This window comes from Peromyscus maniculatus, chromosome 7 (assembly GCF_049852395.1).
Source record: "Peromyscus maniculatus bairdii isolate BWxNUB_F1_BW_parent chromosome 7, HU_Pman_BW_mat_3.1, whole genome shotgun sequence".
Lineage (NCBI taxonomy): Eukaryota > Metazoa > Chordata > Mammalia > Rodentia > Cricetidae > Peromyscus > Peromyscus maniculatus.
In genome coordinates, this window is record NC_134858.1 from 20,435,866 (window position 1) to 20,456,485 (window position 20,620).

General features: G+C 44.9%; 1 protein-coding gene across 3 annotated transcripts in view; it reads left to right on the forward strand.

Moving 5' to 3' along the window:
- The window catches only part of Bbs9 (Bardet-Biedl syndrome 9), a 425,345-nt gene that overhangs the window by 35,806 nt on the left and 368,919 nt on the right, over nucleotides 1-20,620 (forward strand). For all 3 annotated transcript variants that reach the window (XM_006991684.4, XM_016009926.3, XM_016009929.3), the window contains 2 exons: nucleotides 2,281-2,345; nucleotides 8,244-8,357. In XM_006991684.4, coding sequence (XP_006991746.1) covers nucleotides 2,281-2,345; nucleotides 8,244-8,357 — 179 coding nt within the window. The remainder of the gene's footprint in view (nucleotides 1-2,280; nucleotides 2,346-8,243; nucleotides 8,358-20,620) is intronic.

A 20,620-nucleotide genomic window follows, 5' to 3' on the forward strand; every position in this document is an offset into this window, starting at 1 on the left:
AGCTCCTAAGTGAGCACACCTGCCTGGAAAGGCTGAATTTGAGGGTGGAACTGAAACTCCAGTCCTGACATTAATCCCTTCTGGTGAACAGCTTTGAAACCAGATCTCTAGGTTTTCACGGTAGAAATGGTTTGTGTCTGTTACAGTTTCATCCCGTCTCCTCCGTGATCTTAGGGTTTCCCCTCCAGGAATCTGCTTCTGGCTTTAGACATGCACTTGCCTGCAGTTGTACCTTCAATTCTGGCGAAGGGCCCAGTCATCAGAAGGCAGATTCACTTGCTAGAGAGTTGGGAGGAATAATTATCCCTTTAAGGAGACAGTCCTTTCATCCTAAAATTCCTACCCTCAGTGCCGTTGTTACCTGATGCTCTGTTCTGTGCCAGCTCAACTCAAACAGCATGGCCTTTCTTCTCTCTCTGCTGCTGCTTCTCTGAGCAATTACAGAGATGGTTTAATGTTTGCCTGGCCTGCGGCATGAGCTGTGATCAGCAGTGATTTGTCTGGTGGGCCCAGCTCTCACTTCTGTGACCACTTGTTGGGAAGGAAGGAGGGTGACAATGAGTGACTCTGTTCTCTACTTTTATCATCTGTTTTTAGAGATTGGTTTATTTTCTATCTTAAGTGTATGTGTGTGTACCTGAATGTATGTGTATGTAACATGTATGCAGAGTCCAGAAAAGGGCATCAGAGCTGGAGTTATAGGCTCTGAGCCTCTTCCCCAGCCCTGATTCAGTAATCTTACCTGACATAATGATCTGCATTTATAGATGAAGAAATTTCAGAGTATAAAGTCACACAGCCGAGATGCAAACCTGTTGTGCCTGCCTCTGTACTGTACTGTCTTTCCACACCGTCTTGTTCTGCTACGGAACATGGAGACAGTATTGTTTTGAATACCCAGGTCCATAAAAGCATTCTGAGAGCACTAATGATTCTGTGGGAGTTGTGCAGTCAAAGTCCCATTTTTGTGGCAGGAGAGCAAAGGATGGGGATAATGGAGCTGTCTGTCAGCCTTGTACGTGTGTTAGCTAGCAGAGGCCTCCCTTTGTAAGGGGGCACCAGGGCTCTGAGCACTGATCCCGTGGAGAAGGGAGAGCCAGAACCAAGTCTTCTGACTTCAGTTTTATTCCTTGCATTTTCCATCGACTCCAACAGATTCCGTGCTGGAGGCTGCGTGTGCATGTTGGCCTGTGGTGCTTTACATTTAAAAGAGCTGTTAATATTTAAGAACCAGGAGGTTTCACATAAAACCTCTGCTTTCTGGCTTTTCTTGAAAAATTGTGGAGATCTGGCCAGAAGCCCAGAACCAAATAGTAGCCACCTCTTTCAGCCTGGCTGCAGTCTTCGGTTAATCATAGCCTTCCACAGCCTTTCCTCATTAGTGTCCATCTGTCTGATCCCCTGAAGCCCGTGAATTAAGGACTTCTACTCTGCCCTGTGTCTGCCTCTGGAGCCACTTGACATGGTGAGAAGGGCACTGTAGATGGTGCTATTTTATTTCCATTTGAGACTTAGTCAAAGATGCAAGTTTTCAGCACTTCTAATGAGAGTTGGGATCTGGAAGTAATCTGTGCCATTGTTACTACCGACAGCATGGATGCTCCTTCAGCTCAGGCACTTCACAAACTTGCATTCAGTCAATTGAAACCTCTTACTTCCCAGAGGGGGATGGCCCCAGGGGGATTAAGTGGCTAGCCTGAAGTCATAGGTGAGCTGGTCAGAAAGCGGGAGCAGAGCGTAGACTCTTCACTGGGGAAAGGACTCACAGACGGGCTCAGGGCTGATTCTTTAGGGCCTGTGTTTGGCTCAGGCTCAGGAAGCATCTCTTCCTTTCCCCCACCTCCTCTCCTTCCCTTCAGTACCTTCCTATTTTGCATTCCCTTTTCCTTCTTACTCTTTTTTGTTTTTGGAGACAAGGTCTTCCTATACCAGCTGGCCCTCACTCTGTAGACCGGGTTGGCCTGGAACTCCCAGATCTCTGCCTGCCTCTGCCCTCAGTGCAGTAGTTAAAGGTGTGTCCACCACGTCTGGTCCTCTCCTCTTCTTACTCTTTTATTTATTCCCCTCTGTGGATCTGGCTGCTTTGGAACTTTGTAACTCAGCCTTCTGCGAAGCCTGAATTAGAGGCAGGTGCCTGTTGATAGGATTATGGAATTATGTCTATGTTTTATTAACTCGCAGTAGCTTCAGTTATGAGGTCTGTTTGAAAACAATTTGTAACAACTTTTGGGCTATATCTGAAGCTAACACTTAAACCCTTTGAAACTACCCCCTTTGCAGAGGCACCGAGATGCTTCACCTGGCCGTGCTGCATTCCAGAAAGCTCTGCGTCTACTCCGTCTCAGGTAAGAGGACTTTCTTCTAACGTGGGTTGACATCACAAAGCTGGGCCTTGATAAAGGAGTCGAGAGTACTTGGGAGTGAATACATAGTGGTCATGTGAGGATTTGCTGGTCTCCATTAGCCTTCCCTACCACTCACTGTAATTCTGGATACGTTGTCTTGGCCTACTATTCCTGGTATTGTTTTTGTCAGAGGATTTCTTATCATCTCTGTGCTGTCAGGAACTGTGTCCAGAACAGCTGTGACCAGCTACAGCAGTTCTGGGCCTCAGGACCCCTGGAGCTTAGGACATGGTCAGCAGCGGCTGTTCGTTAGCGGTGGAGTCAGAGTTGGTTGAGATGTCCTCTCCTTGGTCAACCTCACTGTTTTCTCTTTCTAGTTCCAGTTTCTCAGCTTCTTGTTGTCTTCATTCGACCAGACCTCAAGACACTTCATTCTGAGGTTAAATTGGGTTTTGTTCCCTGATGTGGGCCTGTGTGTAGTCTGTTGTGCTTTGATTTCAGCATTAAAATTGAGGATTGTGGGGCGTTTACCCACCAACCCCACAGTTCCCCAGAATTTTCTTGAGTGTGAGCAGCAGGAAATATTAGATAGAAGGATTTATATTGCGGAGATAAATAGATAGAAAATATAAAGGATAGCCTCGAGAGGGCCTGGAACCTATTCCAACGGGCCCGGACTGTCTCTGGTCCAGGGTTTTTATAGAGACGCCAAGGGGTGGAGCAAAAGCCCTCCTCCCCCAGCACAGCCAAGTGCAGATTCCTGAGAGCCTCCCCGGCACCCTGCCTCTTCCTATTCCCATGATGTCCTCATCTATCATGGTATCTCCCTCCCTGCCCTCCCTCTCTGTCCCTGTTCCAGCTCTACCCTCCCATTTCCCTGTGTTCTCATGCCCCACTCCTCACCCTCTGCCACCCCCCTCCCAGTCAGCTCATGTAGATCTCATCCACTTTTCCTTCGATGGTCTTGCAGTCTCTTATTTCCCTCCCACCCGGCCAGCCTCATCTTCTCTACAAGTCACCTCATACATGCATGTCTTTTTCTTTTGTGACCCACTGATTTTAATCAGTGTCCTTAATGTAACTGCTTTAGTTAGGGTGTCTATTTCTGTGATGAAATACCATAACCAAAAGCAACTTAGGGAGGAAAGGGTTGATTTATCTTGTCTTCTATATCACTGTTCATCATCCGAGGTGGTCAGGGCAGGAACTCAAGCAGGGCAGGAATCTGGAGGCAGGAGCTGATGCAGAGGCCATGGAGGGGAGCTGCTTACTGGTTTGTTCCTCATGACGTGCTCAACCTGATTACTTATAGAACCCAGGGTCACTAGCCCAGGGCTGTCCCTACTCACTATGTCCCTCCCTGATCAATCACTAATTGAGAAAATGTCCTACAGGCATGCTTGCCTACAATTGGATCTAATGGAGGCATTTTTTCAATTGAGGCTCCCTCATTTCAGATGATTCCAGCTTGTGTTGGCATATAAACCAGCTGGCACAACAACCATGGATTTGGAACTACCCACTGGAGCTTATCCTTTGGTGCTCGCCAGTGGCCGCACAAAGGAAGACAGTAACTTCCCCTCCCCCAGAATTCACCAGAATTCGCCAGTTGTTCATCGGGGTGGTAAAGACTCATGAGTCCCTCCCTGACCCACAACTGATGGTTGACAGGTCCAGTGCAGACAGCCACAGCTGCTGTAAGGTCATGATTATAATGGCTATGTCACTTTCTGAAGATAGCATTTTGTAGTCTTTCTCTCCATCGTCTATCTGTTCTTAAATTCTCTCTGCTCTGTCTTCCTTGATATTCCTTGAGTCTTAGAGGGAATTAAGGGCTGAGCGCTCAACAGTTACTAATTCTCAGTTCTATTAACAGCCATTCATTGTAAATTTCAATTTTCTTTACAGCTGAATAACATTTCATTGTTATATGTACCACCTTTTATTACACACTCATCTGCTGATAGACATCTAGACTGATTCCACTTCTTAGCACTGTGAATAGAGCACAAACAAGAATGATCAAGCATCCCTCCACAGTCCCGGTGCTCTGCTTAGCCAGGGTCAGACAGTCTGCGGGATCTTGAAGAAAGACACAATGTGCTACCTAGTTTTCTGTCAACTTGACACAAGCTAGAGTCATTAGGAAAGAGTAAACCCCAACTGAGAAACCCCCCCCCCCAGCTGATTGGCCTGGGATTGTTTCCTGATTGATGGTTCATGCGGGAGGGCTCAGATCAGTTGAGGTGGTGCTACCCTTGGGCTAGTGGTCCTGGGAACTTTAAGAAAGCAGGCTGAGCAGACAGTGGAGAGCAAGCCAGGAACCAGAACTCCTCCATGGCTTCTTTGTCAGTCACTGCTTCCAAGTGCCTTGAGTTCTTGACCCTCAGCAATGTAGTGTGACCTGAAAGTTGTAAGTTGAAATGAGCCATTTCCTCCCCAGGCTGTTTATGGTCATGGTGTTGAATCACAGAAGTTAAAAACCCTAGGACAAAAATTGGAACCAGATCATGGGGTATTGCTGTGGCAGACCTGATCATGTTTTGGGGAAGAATTGCTGTGGTGGTTTGAATAAGAATGGCTGCTATAGGCTCATATATTTGAAAGCTTGGTCATCAGGGAGTGGTACTGTTTGAGAAGGATTAGGAGGTGTGGCCTTGTTGGAGTAGGCGTGGCCTTCTTGGGAGAAGTGTGTCACTGTGGATGGGCTTTGAGGTTTCAAAAGCCCACGCTAGGTCGTTTCTGTCTGTCTCTGCCTGTGGATCAGGTTGTAGCTCCAAACTACTTCAGCACTGTGCTTGCCATACTCCCTGCCATGATGACAATGGACTAAAACTCTGAAACTGTTAGCAAGCCCCTGATTAAAGGTTTTCTTCTGTGAGAGTTGCCTTGGCCATGATGTCTCTCCACAGCAATAGAACAGTGACTTAAGACAATTGTGGAAGGACTTTGGAGCTTTGTGCTAGAAAAGTTGTTGTGTTCTCAGAGCTCAGTGGTTTGTTCTGTGGGAGCTTGGAAGACATGAATGTTGTGAGTGATGCAGACCGTGGAGGCCTGGCTTGTGAAGTCTCAGAGGGAAGTTTGAGAGTCCCTTTAAAGACTGTATGGGGGCCTTTGGCATTTGAACTTAAGAGCTAATAAAGTGAAACCTCTGCTTTACTGGGACAGTTGAAACTGGTCAGCTGGGGATGGAGAATCAGCTGTGACTGAGAAGAGACCTGCATCACGGCAGTGAAATTTCCTGGGGAAGTGTTTCTTCAGGCTCAGCACACAGAAGCCGTGGCCTAGAGGGGCCAAGGCTGTACCTCGTGCTGGCCGCTGAACTTGGTAATGTCTAAGAGTCTTCCAGGTAGTGCTGCGTGTGGAGGCATTAAGGGGTCAGGGAGAGCACTGAGGGGTCAGGGAGAGCAGTGAGGCTTGATACTGTGTTGTGTGGCTGGAGTCTCTGAAGAGAAGCTGGGAAAGGCCACTAGTGAATGCCAAAGCCCCAGGATTGAGGGCATCAAGGAGAGGAGTTAAGACTTGGCACATATGGTGGAGTCAGAGTCTGAACAGTCCCCTGGAAAGGTTATAGGTAAAGGTTATTGGTTAAAGGTTAAAAAGGGTATGGGTGAAGGTACAGCCCAGCTGCAGAGACTCTAGCATTTTGGAGATGCCGCTCCTGTGGGACAACCACCAAGGAAAGCAGCAGCCGTGAAACGGAACCTGCCTCAGCTTGTACGCCGTGTGTGCCGTGGATGGCAGAGTCAGAGTGTGCTGTGGGAAGAAGCCTTTCGGAGCCACGAAGATCTTAAGTCTAGAAGTCTGACCATGCTGGATTTTGGTTTTGATTTGATTATGACTGTGCTTTGGTCCTTCCCTCTTGGAGTAAGAAAGTATATAACTTATTTTGATTTTTATGGGAGCCAACAGTTAGGAGACCTTGGATATTTTAGAAAAACTTTGAAATTTTAAAGAAACATTGGTTTGGAAAGACTTTGGGATTTTATAGAGGCCTTGGATATTTTAGAGAGGCTTGTATTTTGAAAGAGGCTTTGGATAATTTACAGAGGCTGAACTTTTATGAGACTTTTAAAGTTATTTATGTTTTATCTTTTAGTATTAATATTAACAGGCCATCTTGGGACAATTGAGAAAGAAAAGGTTCTAGCTGAATAGTGATGTATCTGTGTGTCAAGTTGACAAGGGGTCAATTGTGCTGGCTAGTTTTATGTTAGCTTGACATAGTTAAAGCCATTTTGGAAATAGGGAATCTCAACTGAGAAAATGACTCAATAGATTGGCCTGTGGACAAGCTTGGGACGCACTTTCTTGATTGGTGATTGATGTGGAGGGGGCCCAGATCACTGTGGGTCATGCCACACATGGGTTGGTCCTGGGTACTTTAAGAAAGCAGGTTGAACAAACAATAGTGAGTAAGCCAGTAATCAGTATTCCTCCATGGCCTCTCCCGGCAGGTTCCTGCCCTGAGTTCCTGTCCTGACTTCCTCAGCAGTGGAGCTGTAAACTGAAAGAACCATTTCCTTCCCAGGTTGTTTATGGTCATGGTGTTTAATCACAGCAATAAAAACCTTAACTAGGACAGCAGCTTCTTCAGAGAACTCCAGGTCACACCATTGTGTCTCGCTGGCAGCTGCATTGTCTTGATGCCACTTTCTGTTGAGAAATTGTCACTGATGGTATCCATGGACCTTCTGTGGGGGAAGACCTGGGTTCCCTGAAAGTTCTTAAAACAGTAGATAGCCAGGAACTGGGTTACAGTATCTGACCTAATGCCCTGGTTTCAATACTGTGATTTATTTTTTGAGGGGGGAGGATTTCTTCAGTTTATTTATTTATTTGAATAATTAAGGTATTTCTAGTCTAAAATGTAGAAGAATATATTTTCTTACAGTTTCAGGGTTTGTTGGCAAGTTTTTCTGAACACAGAAACCAACTCCCTAAAAACCACCCACAAATCAGGCGCTCACTGTATGCACTTAGAATGTCCTTTTCTTTGAGAGAGAGGTCTCCTTCAGCAGCCGAGGCTGACTTGATTTTTGACCCTCCTGTCCCGTCCTCCCCAGTGCTGGGATGATAGGTATCTCTAACCATGGCAAGATTTAGATGGTTTTAACGATCAAATGGGCTCTTTTTGTTGCTTTAAAGTGCTTTGGTATCGTCTTTAGTATTTGCATTTTGAGAGCTCTTCTTTATGGAAGAGCTGCTTTTTCAGTCCCTCTCTTCCCAACACTGCCTTCAGTCCCCACACCTCCGTGGTCTCAACTCTGTAGCTTGCGGGTCCGTCTGTGCCCTTGACAAGCACATTGTCCTGTCCACTTGCTGAAGGAAGTTTGGAAGATTTCTCCGTGAAATTGGAGTATAAGGGCTGGCAGTATAGCTCAGTGGTAGGATACTTGTCCAACTTGCACAAGGACCTGGGTCTAATCACTAGTTCAAATAATTAGGACACAATGTGGGAAGAGGTTGGGTGTTTTGATAGTGTGGACAAGAAAATGAGTTGTTTTAAAGTTGTCATTTGTTTAATCTCCTATTATATTGTTGATAACTGAAGGAATGTAACTGCATTTATTTTAGAACTGAAATTAAATGGCCTTGCTGTCATTTAAATTATTATACCTCACTCAGGCATGTCTAATAGAAATATGTAATAAAATGCCTCCCATGGTATTATTTCTCTAATGGTGTAATTTAGTTGAGATTTAAATGTTTTTTTTTTTTTTTTAAACTGTGCTGGCTTTCTCTGTGACCAGTGTGTTAATTGTTCTTATCTTTTACTACTTTGTCATTTTTAATTTCACTAAAATTTAATTAAAGCTGATACAGAGGTTGAGAGGAAATTAATATAAAACAGTATCAACAGATTTAAAGTCGTCCTTTTATTTTTTTTCTCCATAGGCACATTGGGTAATGTAGAACATGGGAATCAATATCAGATAAAATTAATGTATGAGCACCATCTTCAGAGGACAGCCTGCAATATGACTTATGGACCCTTTGGTGGCGTAAAAGGTAATTTGCTTTGAATCATGCATGTGCTGTTTCAAGTGGTAGATGTACACTCTTTTGTCACATTACAATGGAATATTATGTGGTTTGCATCTTAAGGAATTAAATAAGTACTTTAGTGAAAGTTTTATATTCAGATACTTAAAATAATTAGAAAGTATACTTTTAACAATGGATATGTTTGATAGTCACACAACCTGTATTATTATATGGTTTTTGGTGTTTTTTTTTTCTAAAAATCTGTGGTGGTTTGAATGAGAATGGTGCTCATAGACTCACATGTTTGAGAGCTTGGTCCATAGCTGGTGGAACTGTTTGGGAAGGATTGTGGGAGGAGGTGTGCCATTTGTGGATCAGCTCTGAGATTTCAAAAGCCTTTTGCTTGTATGTACATATGTGTGTATGTATGTATTTATGTATGTATGTGTGTATGTACGTATGTATGTATGTATGTATGCATTTTTGAGGACTGTTCTCACACTGTAGTCCAGGCTGACCTGGATCTCACTGTGTGGGCTGGACTTGCTGTGAACAAAGTCCATGTGCTGGGATCACAAGTGTGTTCCTCGTGGCAGTCTTCCTCTGTGTGCCTTCTAATTTCTAGATTACTTATGATACCAAACAGCATACGAATGCCATGCAAATAGTGGTATTGTGCTGATAATTACCAGAGAAAGAGTATGTACATGTTCAGGACAGAAGCACTTCTTTCCTGGATGTTTTAATTGTGTCTACTAAAGGGGAAGTCTGGCTGGTCTGGCTTAGGCAGGCTGCTTTCTCCCACTTTGTATACTTTTGCTAAGCATTAAAAGGCTTCCTGCAGTATGTTCATCCAGACCCAGGACTTCAGATTCACCAGGGTGCTGAACGAGAAGGTTCTGATTTGTAACTCATGTTCTTTCACTGCATCGTAACCTGGTTGAAGAGGAGCTAGTGGTGTTGGGTTGTGGTGGCAATGTGTGATTTTTATGGTTGTGTTTACATTATGTGCATGTATCACCTGTAGAATATGTGATTAGGAATTTTAGCTTTGAGTTTTTTTTTTTAATTCTTTTTTTTAGTGTGTGTGTGTGTGTGTGTGTGTGTGTGTGTGTGTGTGTATGTTTTTGTTATGTGTGTTTATGTGCACCACATGCAGGTAGGTGCTTAAGGATGCCAGAGGGTGGCAGATTCCCTAGAACTGGATGGTTGTGAGCTGCCATATGGGGCTGGTAACTGAACCTCGGTCCTTTGTAAGAGCAACAAGTGTGGCTGGAGAGCTGGCTCATTGGTTTGGTTCCCAGTATCCACATGGTGGCTCATAATCATCACTGCAGTTCCAGGGAATCTGAAGCCTTTTCTGGCCTCTGCTAGCACCAGGCATGAAAGGGTGCACATCATGCAGGCAAAACACTTACACACATGAAATAAATCTGTAATTCAATCAAACACTAAAGCAACAAATGTCCTTTACCACTGAGCTCTCTCTCCAGCCCCCAATCTTGAATATTTTTTTTTCATGCCTAAGCTAGGTTGAGCATTTATTTTAAGATTTATTTATTTATTATGTATACAATATTCTGCCTACACACCAGAAGAGGGCACCAGATCAAATTACAGATGGTTGTGAGCCACCATGTGGTTGCTGGGAATTGAACTCAGGACCTCAGGAAGAACAGCCAGTGCTCTTAACCTCTGAGCCATCTCTCCAGCCCCAATCTTGAATATTTTTGTTCGTGATGTGCATGTAAAGTTTCGCATAGTGAAAATAGTAAGAAACCAAACACTTAGCAGGCTATAGAATTACTTACCTGAGTAACAGGAATGTTGGGGCTACTTGATGAGGATGCGCTAAATGAAAAGAGGAGAGGAAGAGCTCAGATTTGTGTGAGAGGTGAGCTGTCAATAAAATGCCTCCTCCCACCTCACTTATCTTTTCAACTCGATGGCCACACATTTAAAAATGCCTGACATCTTTGGGGGACCTAATCTCCCTTTCTTGTTCTTAGCATGTTGCTAAGTTCTATGGATCTAGTTGGGTGTGGTGGCTCATGCCTTTACTCTTAGTACTTAGGAAGCTGAGGCAGGGGGATTGCTATAAATTCAAGACTAGTCTAGGTTAGATAGCTTGTAAGAGTGTGACCCTGTTAAAAACAAACAAACAAACAAACAAAGAGTGAAACAAAATTACTCTACATCTGGAGTCCAAACAGTTATGAAATGAGAAGAAAGTGCTTTGGCCCCTTAAAGTGGTTGTTTTTTGTAGCATTGTTGTAGTTCAGGTCATGTACCACATGCTGTAGAGATTGAATTGGACTTTTTATTTATCATCAGACCAAGTTAACATAACTAAAATAAACATATTCTTTGCTTTTGTGCAACATTTTTGGTGGATTTCATAATGGACTTCCAGAGTGATGTGATAGGGTTCAGGATTTTATTCTAAAATGCAGGTCTGTGGGGCTGGGCCTGTGGCTTGTTGATATTAGCATTTATGAGGCCTGGGCATTCTCCTCAGTACCAAAACAAACAAATGAGCCAAAAAAACCCCTTACCCACCCCAACCTCACACACTGATGGACATTGTTGAGGCAGATTGCCTTGAAGTCCCACCCCACAGGTCATATGGCTCTCATGTGAGAGGTGGGCTTCCTTCCTATGTGAAGTAGAGGGAGGGGTCTCTCTGAATTCAGTTGTCAGGGGAGACGTTAACAGGTAGCCATTCTGAGTTCCTCCTGCTGCGAAGACGACTGTCAGCTCACACCCAGGTGTCCTGTCACTTCTCTGTGACAACGCACTTCATCCAACACGGGCTAAAAATTAACAGGTAAAGTTGTTGTTGGGGTTTTCCTGGTTCTTCTTTGGGGGGCCTGCCACCCAGCACCCAAATAAATCACAAATGGAGGCTTATTCTTACTTATGAATGTCCGGCCTTAGCTCGGCTTAATTTCTTGCCAGCTTTACCTAACTTAAATTATCCCGACTACCTTTTTGTTCTGGGCTTTTCCTGTTCTTTTACTTCTGTAAATCTTAGTCTTACTCCATGACTTGCTGGGTGGTAGGGTGGCTGGCTGGCTCCTGGAGTCCTCCTCCTTCTCTCTGGCTGCTCGATCTCCAATCCACCCCTCCCAGATTTTCTCCCTCTATATATTCTCTCTGCCTGCCAGCCCCGCCTATCCTTTCTCCTGCCTTCCTATTGGCCCTTCAGCTCTTTATTAAACCATCAGGTGTTTCAGACAGGCACAGTAACACAGCTTCACAGAGTTAAACAAATGCAACATAAATAAAAGTAACACACCTTAAAATATTCTATATAAATTTATCCTTCTGGTCTTCATTTGCTCATGAAGGCTCTCAGGCCATGTAAAACTGTTATTTTTTACATGCTTTTCCTCTGTGAAGCTGTCCTTGGTTGAAGGACCTCAGCTTTGAACCTAAGATGAGCGAAGAGGCATTTTCTTCCCTATGAATAAGTGTGATTAGTTGAAAACAAGGCCTCACCTGGTATTAATGTGACCCTGTCGTTCTCTTAGTTCCTAAATTGTGACTCACATTTAAAAAGTGACTTTCAAAAAATGTGAGAGGCCATTCTGACATACTTTACTTTTCTTTGGTTGAGAATAAAACATTTGAAACAGAGGAGATGGAGGCAGGAGAGTCAGGAGTTCCAGGTCAGCTTTGAGAATCAAAGGCTAGCCTGGGCTAGACAAGACCCTGTCGTAACACAAAACTCTGCCTGAGGGAATGTAGGTGGTATGCTTGCAGCTCCATGTTCGGTCCCCGACACTGGAAAAAAGGTTTGCCAGAATATGGGAATTATGAAGTCTGGTGGTTGTGAAATGGTTTTTCTTGATATATGAAATAAGCAGGTAGAGCACACGGGAGGAGAAAAGCTGCGTTCATTTGAAAGGAATCCCTTTCCAAGCCTGACGTCTCCAGTGTGATTAACCTGCACATCTCTCTCTTTTGTTTGTATGTTTTGCTTTTTTGGAGACAAGGTCTCCTATAGACCAGGCTGGAACTGGCTGGAACTGGCTAGAACTGGCTGGAACTGGCTGTGTAGTTGGGGCTAGCTCAGGATCCTCCATTCTGGAACCACTTAAGAGTCAGTCATTCTTTTAAGTTGAAAGTTACTTAGAATTAATCAGACAATACAAAGAAAATTCAGGGTTTTAGAAATGGGATCAAGAGAAAATAAACCCTGGTGCTGATTTAGACGAGGTGAGCCGACACCATGCATCACAACGAGCTACCACTAGATGGCAGGCCTCGACAGTTTTGTGTGCTGTTTGGGCCTGCCTCTGATCAAGAGATGTTCAGCCCCAAGTGGTGGCCCTGTAGTCCTGGCGCTGCCCAGGTGGAGGCAGGAGGGTGAGGAGTGACAGGCAGGCCATGGCATGAAAACAAAATAAAATAACAAAAGTCAGAAGTAAGGGCATTTTATCCTGAAGTCTCTAGCTTTGACTAAAAATGAGTATTCAAGTTACAAAGAAGTGTTTTCTAAAGCAAAATTATTAGGTAATATCTGACAGACTGTAATATGGGAATTCTTCCTAGCTGTACACCTGGAATTTTAATTTGCATTTGAATCATAAGACCACGATGAATGCAGGTTCTGAGTCTTATTATTCTGAAGCTGGACCTAAGAGTCTGGGTTTCTGACAGTGTTTCTGATGATGCCAAATTGTGGGTACCGAGGCACACCGTATCTCCACCCCACCAGCCCTACTGCAGGCACAGAGACACACTGCATCCCCACTCCACCAGCCCTACTGTAGGCACAGAGACACACTGCATCCCCACTCCACCAGCCCTACTGCAGGCACAGAGACACACCGCATCCCCACCCCACCAGCCCTTACTCCAGTTTCTCAGTGCTTTGCAGTTGGAAAATTTACTCAAGACTTGCTTTACTGATAGAGGAGCCAGTCTAACCCAGGCTTTGGCATTAAGAAGCTTGTGGGATTACCCATGCCAAGGCTCTCCCTCTGTGGGCTGCTGTTGGATTTAGAATGACTTTCCTATCAGAAAGGACTACAGTTTGGTTTGGCCAAACCTAAGTATGTAATTTGAAAACTGTTATTACATGTATGTGTGTGAAAGAGCAAAGGCCAGAGAGAGAGAGAGAGAGAGAGAGACACAGAGAGAGACACACACAGAGACAGAGAGAAGGGGCAGGAAGGAAGAGAAATGGACCATGATGGACATGTGTCGGTTAGAAGGAAACTTGAGGGGCCAGTGCCCTCCCACCACATGGGTCCTGAGGATTTAACTCAGGCAGGCAGGCAGGCAGGGAGGGAGGGGCCCTCACCACACAGTGACTTGGTGACAGTTTAGTCGTGAACTCCTGTCCTTCAGAACTGCAGTAAGTAAGTGGCAGTTCTTTGTGAATGACCTAGACCCAGGTACTTGGTTACAGTAGCACAGAGAGAATAAGATGCGGTTCTGTATCAGGAAAGCTCGGGTTACCAGCAAGCATCATTTACAGGAATTAGTCCACGTATCCAGACCAGAAGGGAACCTGCAGGGCACAGCAAGATCAGGCAGGGCGTTGGGAAGGTTGCCCTGCAGCCACACAAGGTTCTGTGCAGGACCTGACACGCCACCCCAAAGACCCCGACACACCATGTGCATTTCAACATGGCTTTCCCAGAATGTAAGTGTGTGTGTGTGTGTGTGTATGTGTGTGTGTGTGTATTATGTTGTTATATGGCTTCTGTGTGCTTTCTTACCATCTTAAAGGAAATCCAAGTTTTAACTGCTAGTATAAGATTTGATAGGAAAAAAATGTATACAGTAATAAATATTTAGTGCCACAATTTTTAAGTAGCTTTTGGTTAATTAAAATAAGTTTCAATGTTTTCTGCTTTCTCATAAGTGCATCTACTTTCGACTGACAACAAACAGACATACAACTAACTACAAAGCTTTTCTTAAAAAAAGAAATGTCCTTTTAGGGCTGGAGAGATGGTCCAGCCGTCGAGAGCTCAGGTTGGCCGTCTCCTCTGGGCCTGCCAGCTTTTACAGAGCTGGCGGAGTTTTGCTCCTCTCCCACCCAATCAGGTGGGCTTCTTTCCTTTCTTGACATACTGTTTGGAGTTCTGATTATCGTCCATTGTCTCTGCCTGTCACTTGTCTGTGGGCAGTCAGGAGGGATGGAAAGAAGAGGTTTTTTGAGGCTGTGGTAGCCTGACCAGAGGACCTGGCATTAGTTCTCTCTGCCAGTTTTGTTCAGTGTTTTGTTTGTTTTTGTTTTTGTTTTCCCAGACAGGGTTTCTCTGTGTAGCCCTGGCTCTGCAGACTAGTCTGGCCTTGAACTCAGAGATCCGCCTGCCTTTGCCTCCCAAGTGCTTGGATACAAGGTGTGCGCCACCAACGCCCTGCTTGTTCAGTGTCTTGAATCTTGTACTACTGGATAGTGTGCATTTTACACAGCATGGGTGGTCGGTAAGCTGAACTCACCGACTAGGATGAGGTGGCATTCACAAAACCAGTGGCCTGTTACCTGTGTCTTGGAAGGAAAGGGGGCGTGGTCTCAGATTTTGGAGCTTTTTGTAAGGATTTTCTCTAGCTCTCCTAGCATTATCCCCCTTTCTTCCTTTATCCATTTGACTGTATTCTAGAAAAAGCTGGTTCCACCCAACTGCCCACTTCTCTGTTGTCCCTGTGAGCGATGCCTCCTGTGGCAGCCCCCCCTCTGGCGATCTTCTCATACACACCAGTTACTGCGCTGTTTGGTCTGGCTGCTGTGTTTATTTCTTTTTAGAGTTGATCTTCTTTCTTATTGTTTCATTTTGTCAACAACAGGAAAATGGTAACATCTTTGTTTTTCTCGTCTGACAAGGAGTGTTGTAAAAGGAGATCTTTTGGTGTGGGGCCTTTCCATTTCTCCACAGTGTCTAATCTACCTCTAGATCCAACTTCCTCTAAATTTGGTGATTTTAGAAATATTTTTGTAATCTGTTGTTCACTACCTCTCCACTTCTCTAGTGTGGAGTTTGGAGATATTGGCTTCACAAAGTGCAACCTGGAGCCTCACACTTACCTGTTGATGGTGAGATACACATTATTGTTGAAAAGGTTTTTTGATGCTAATCCCAATGATGAATTTGAAGAAATGGTTATACCTCATAAAATTATTTAGTTCAGTTAAGTTGGAATGAGTCTGGTAGACTCTTGGAGAGGTTATCTTTTATTTCTATTGTGTGAGCTATTTGTTAGTATAGAGTAATGCCATTATCTGAATATCTTTTCCAGAGTGTTCTTGGATTTTCATTTGTGTGTGTTGATATAGCCATATTGTTCCTTTCCTGTACAACTTATTCTCTCTTTCTTTGTGTATATGTTTGTAAAAGCATGAGGGTGTGTGCATGCGTGCATGGAGCCCAGACGCCAGGAGTCTGTGTTACATGTCTTCCCCAGTTTCTCTCTGTTCTTCCTTTAGAAGACGAGGTCTCCCACTGAACTTGGAGATCACTGATCCAGTGAGGCTGGTTGGCCACCAAGTTCCAGGGATCCAACTCTTTACCTCCCCAGTGCTGGGGTTACAGGTGCATTGTTGCATGAATCCTAAATGGTCTTACCATAAAAACCAGGAGCCAGATATTGGGATAAATGCTGAAGGATCAGAGAGACAAAGGAACAAGCCACTAGAGAAACTTCTCACCACTACTGAATCCTCAGGCCGAAAGGGAGGTGAGATCTTGTCTCCACAAATCCTCAGACTGAATGCCTCCGAGTCTTCAGCCAAAAGGGCCTAATTCCTGTCTCCTCTCACCTTATATTCCTTTCTCTGCCCAGCCACATCACTTCCTGTTTTGTTTCAGCCTTCCTAGTGCTAGGAATAAAGGTGTGTGATCCCAAGTGCTGGAATTAAAGGTGTGAGCCACCGCTGCCTGGCTCTGTGGCTAACTCTGTGGTTGGCTCTGTCCTCTGCTCTTCAGGCAAGCTTTATTTCTTAGATTCCAAACGTCACCACGGTGCATGCCACCGTGCTCGGCCTGCCCTGGGCACTGAGGATCCAAGCCCAGGTCTCCATGCTTTGTGGCAAGCCCCTCTACCAACTGAGTCATCTCCCTGGCGCCCATTCTGTTCCTCACAACCTCACTGCTCTACAGTTTTTATGTTCGCTGGAGTTTGATTTTGACCAGGAAGTTTTATATTTACTAATGGTGAAGACTATCTGGAAAGAGAACTACTGTCGCATCTCCTGTGTGTTGTGATACTGCATTAAGCTTGTCAACCACCGTTTTTCAGAGTGCAAAACCCGAGGTGAGAGGGTGGTGTCCTTGCTACCCGCCATAGAGATGTGAGATTGTCAGAGACAACTCCAAAGCCACACCTTTCCTAATTTCTCACCCATTCTCTTGCCTTGCTAATTACAGAGAAGGTCAGCAGAGACTCCAAGAGAGGAAGATGAGGGGGATTTTTTCCACACATGGCAGAGTCTTGTCTGTTACTGTTTATATAGTGTCAAGCAGTCTTTGGCACATAGTAGGTGCTAAATAAGTACCATTAAAAGATTTAGCCAAAATAGCTGCATGATTGGGCAAGGCTGATATGTTAGACTTCTTAGTGCTGTAACAAATACCTGAGAACAACAACTTAAAGGAAGACAGTGTTTGGCCCACAGTTTTAGAGGTTACACTCCATGCTGGCTGGCTCCGTTGCTGTGCCAATGAGAGGATGAGGTGGTTGTGTAGCATGGTGAGGAGCATGTGGAAGAGCAAACAGTTCAATTCATGGAGGGCGGGAAGCAGAGAGGGACACAGGAAGGTCTGCCCCAGGTAACCTGTTTCCTATAACTGGTTCCCATCTCCTGAGCTTTCAGCCATCTCCCAAGATACTGTGAGCACCTGGGGACCAAGCCTTCAACACAGTCAATCCTGTGGGAGACATCCCTACTGGAGGGCATCAGTAGGCGTGCACAGTAGGCTTTGGGGGTAGTTTAAGAACAGATAACATTGTGCCATCAATCTAGGCACCTTTTGAAGTTCACTTTTGTCTTCAGTAGACATGTCAACCTGACACAAGCTGGCGTCATTGGTGAAGAGGGACTCTGAGTTGGAAAACTGTCCCCAGCAGGTCCTCCCTTGGCAAGGCAGTGCTGCCTTTTCTTGACTGGTGATTGGTGTGGGAGGGCCCAGCCCATGGTGGGCGATGGGTCCTGGGGGACTATGAAAAAGCAGGAAGAGCAAGCCAAGGGAGTAAGCCAGTGAGTAGTCTTCCTCCACGGCCTCTGGATCAGTTCCTGGCTTCCACCATCCTGCCCTATTTGAGTTCCTCCCCGAAAGCTGTAGGACGAAATAAACCCTTGCCTCCTCCAGTTGCTTTTGGCCATGGTGTTTTCTTACAGCAGTAGAGACCCTGACTAAGATACGTGTGAATGGCTACCAGAGGGTACAAGTCAGGGTAGACACTGCATCCTACTGATGGAGTGGGGGTGGCTGCCAGGCCTCCAGAGTTACCTGTGCTCAAAACTGGTTTCCATTAGTCCAGCTGCAGCACTCACACAAGTCAGGCTTGGCAAGAGAAACCGGTTTGTGTCTCCTTCTTCTGTACATTCTTTATCCTTTCATCATTAACTTTAAGTGTGTGATATGACATTCAAACTGCTGAATATCTGCTATAATCCTCATGGATCAAAATCGTTTTGACTTTAAACAACTATCTAAATTCTGTAATATTTAATACGAGGTACTTCACTTCTGCTCACTTTCCTGGAGACAAGATCTCATAGTGCAGGCTGATCTTACATTCTCTATTGAGGCCAAGGGTGACCTTGAACTCTCAGTCTTCCTGTTGTCTTCCGTGTACTGGGATTATAGGCATAAACTAGCTACCATGCAGTGCTGGAGATTTGAACCTAGAACATTATGTTTTTTTTCAGGACAGGGTTTGTTTGTGTAACAGTCATGACTGTCCTGAAACTCACTCTGTAGACCAGGCTGTCCTGGAACTCACTCTGTAGACCAGGCTGGCCTGGAACTGGATTAAAGGTGTGCACCAGGCTAGTGCATTGTTTTAGGCCAGCACTCAATCAACTAAAGTATATATTCCCAACCCCAACCTCCTTTTTTGAGATACAGTCTTGCCATGTAGTCTCACCTACTCTTAAACTTGTGATCCTCCTGCCTCAGAGGACTGAATGCTGGGATTACAGATGTGCCCCAGCCTTGCTGTTGGTTTCTTGATACTACCTTCCCTGAATGTGGCATGAAAGATCATTTCCTTTAATTCCTCCAGTATTCTACATTGATTTTTTTTTTCATGTCAAATGTAACCTAAGAAAGGTAGACTTCATCAAGGAACTATAATGTCACAGTGCAGACATAATGTGTGGTGTGGATTAGAGAGGTCTGGCGGCACACTAGTCCTCAGCTGTGACTAAGGTAGAAAGAACATACTATACAAAGTTCCAGTATGTTTGAAGTATAATTGTCAGTAAAGGAAGTGAACATAATTTTACCAATGATATATGTGAGCATAGTGGAATATTTTTCAAATAATAAAATGACTTCTATAAACTTGTATAGGATTATATTGTCACATAAATAAAATTCGTGAAGTCTTTGGAATAAAAGATCTGCCAAAGAAAATAGTGAATTGAAGGATAAGGCAAACTCCAAATAACTCCACATTGTCTAAAGTGGAGGCGGTTTTTTTTTTTTTTTTTTTTCATCTGCCAAGGGCACATATTAGTGGCCACATGTGGTTGTGGAGAGGCTGCTCCCAGAGGCAGCTGGAGTCTTTGATTGCTATCCAGAGAGTGAACTGATAGACTCTGCTGGGGCGAAGGAACAGCCAGAACTCAGCTTTGTGTCTTCCTTGGGGTGTCACTGCTAATAACAGATTAGTGCCGTTTTCCTCCTCGGGAATCCATGGGTGTTTTGATAGCCCTTGCTTCACCAGGGGGCCATGCGCCCCCCTTTCTAACACGTGGTTGAAATGTCAGAGGCTAAGGTCAGAGACAACTGTTGTCAGTGGCTTCTGTCCCCACCATCGGAGAATTCCTCATTTGTCCTAAGCTCCTTTATGAGTCTACAATGAGAAAGCAGATCAAGGGTTAACTCTCATCCTGCGCTGGATTTTATCCAGCAAGATTGTATACAACCTTTATAAAAATCTGTGGTCCAAGGCCCATAAAATATACACTTTTAAATACCATAAATGATGTAACTTTCAAATGACATTGTCTTGTGTGTTGAACTGAGTAAAACATGTAGTTCTTGAGGGTGTTGTTCTTCAAACAGCCCAACAAGTTTCAAATCATCATTTACCCTCCCTTGTCGTTAGGAAGAGCAAGCAAGAAGGTATAAAGAAATCAGTATCCACCTTTCTCAAAAGTAACAACTGGAAATAATCATGTCTCTTAAGCTGCAGACTCCATGCCTGTATTGTCTTTAGAGCCAGCCCTCAACTTGTTTCTGGAGGCTGAATGTGATGATAGGAAAGTCCTTGTCAGCACTGCCATTGACGGGGATGGTTGATGTGTGGCCCTCGGTGGGTGTGGCGAATACACCCATCCCAGCTGTTGGAAGACAGAAGACCTTGGCAATTTATAGAAACCTTGTTTTTTTTTCCCTTTAAAATGGTAATTTCTTTCCTCTCTCCCTCCCTCCCTTTCTTCCCTCCCTCCCTCCCTCCCTCCCTCCCTCCCTCCCTCCCTTTCTTCCCTTCCTCCCTCCCTCCCTCCCTCCCTCCCTCCCTCCCTCCCTTTCTTCCCTTCCTCCCTCCCTCCCTCCCTCCCTCCCTCCCTCCCTCCCTCCCTCCCTCCCTCCCTTCTTTCTTTTCTTCCTGAGATAGGGTTTCACTCTGTATTAGTCACTGTTTCTGTTGCTGTGAAGAGACGCCATGACCAAGGCAAACTCTTAGAAGAGGAAGCGTTGAATGGGGGGCTGGCTTACACGTTCAGAGGCGTAGTCCACGATCATCATGGCGGGGAGTACGACAGCGCACGTGGAGCTGGAGAGGTAGCTGAGCTACATCCTGATCCATACGTAGAAAGAGAGAGAGACAGGGCCTGGCGTGGGCTTTTGAAACCTCAAAGCCCTCCCCCAGTGACACACCTCCCCTGACAGGGCCACATCTCCTAATCCTCAAATAGTACCATTTTCTGTTGACTAAGCATTCAAATGTATGAGCTATGGGGGGCATTCTTGTTCAAACCACCACATGCTATATATCTCAGGTTGGCCTAGAACTCAATATGTAGGCTGGCCTTGAACTCATGGTGATCCTTCTGTCTCCTTCTCCCAAGTGCCAGGATTATAAATGTGTGCCACCAA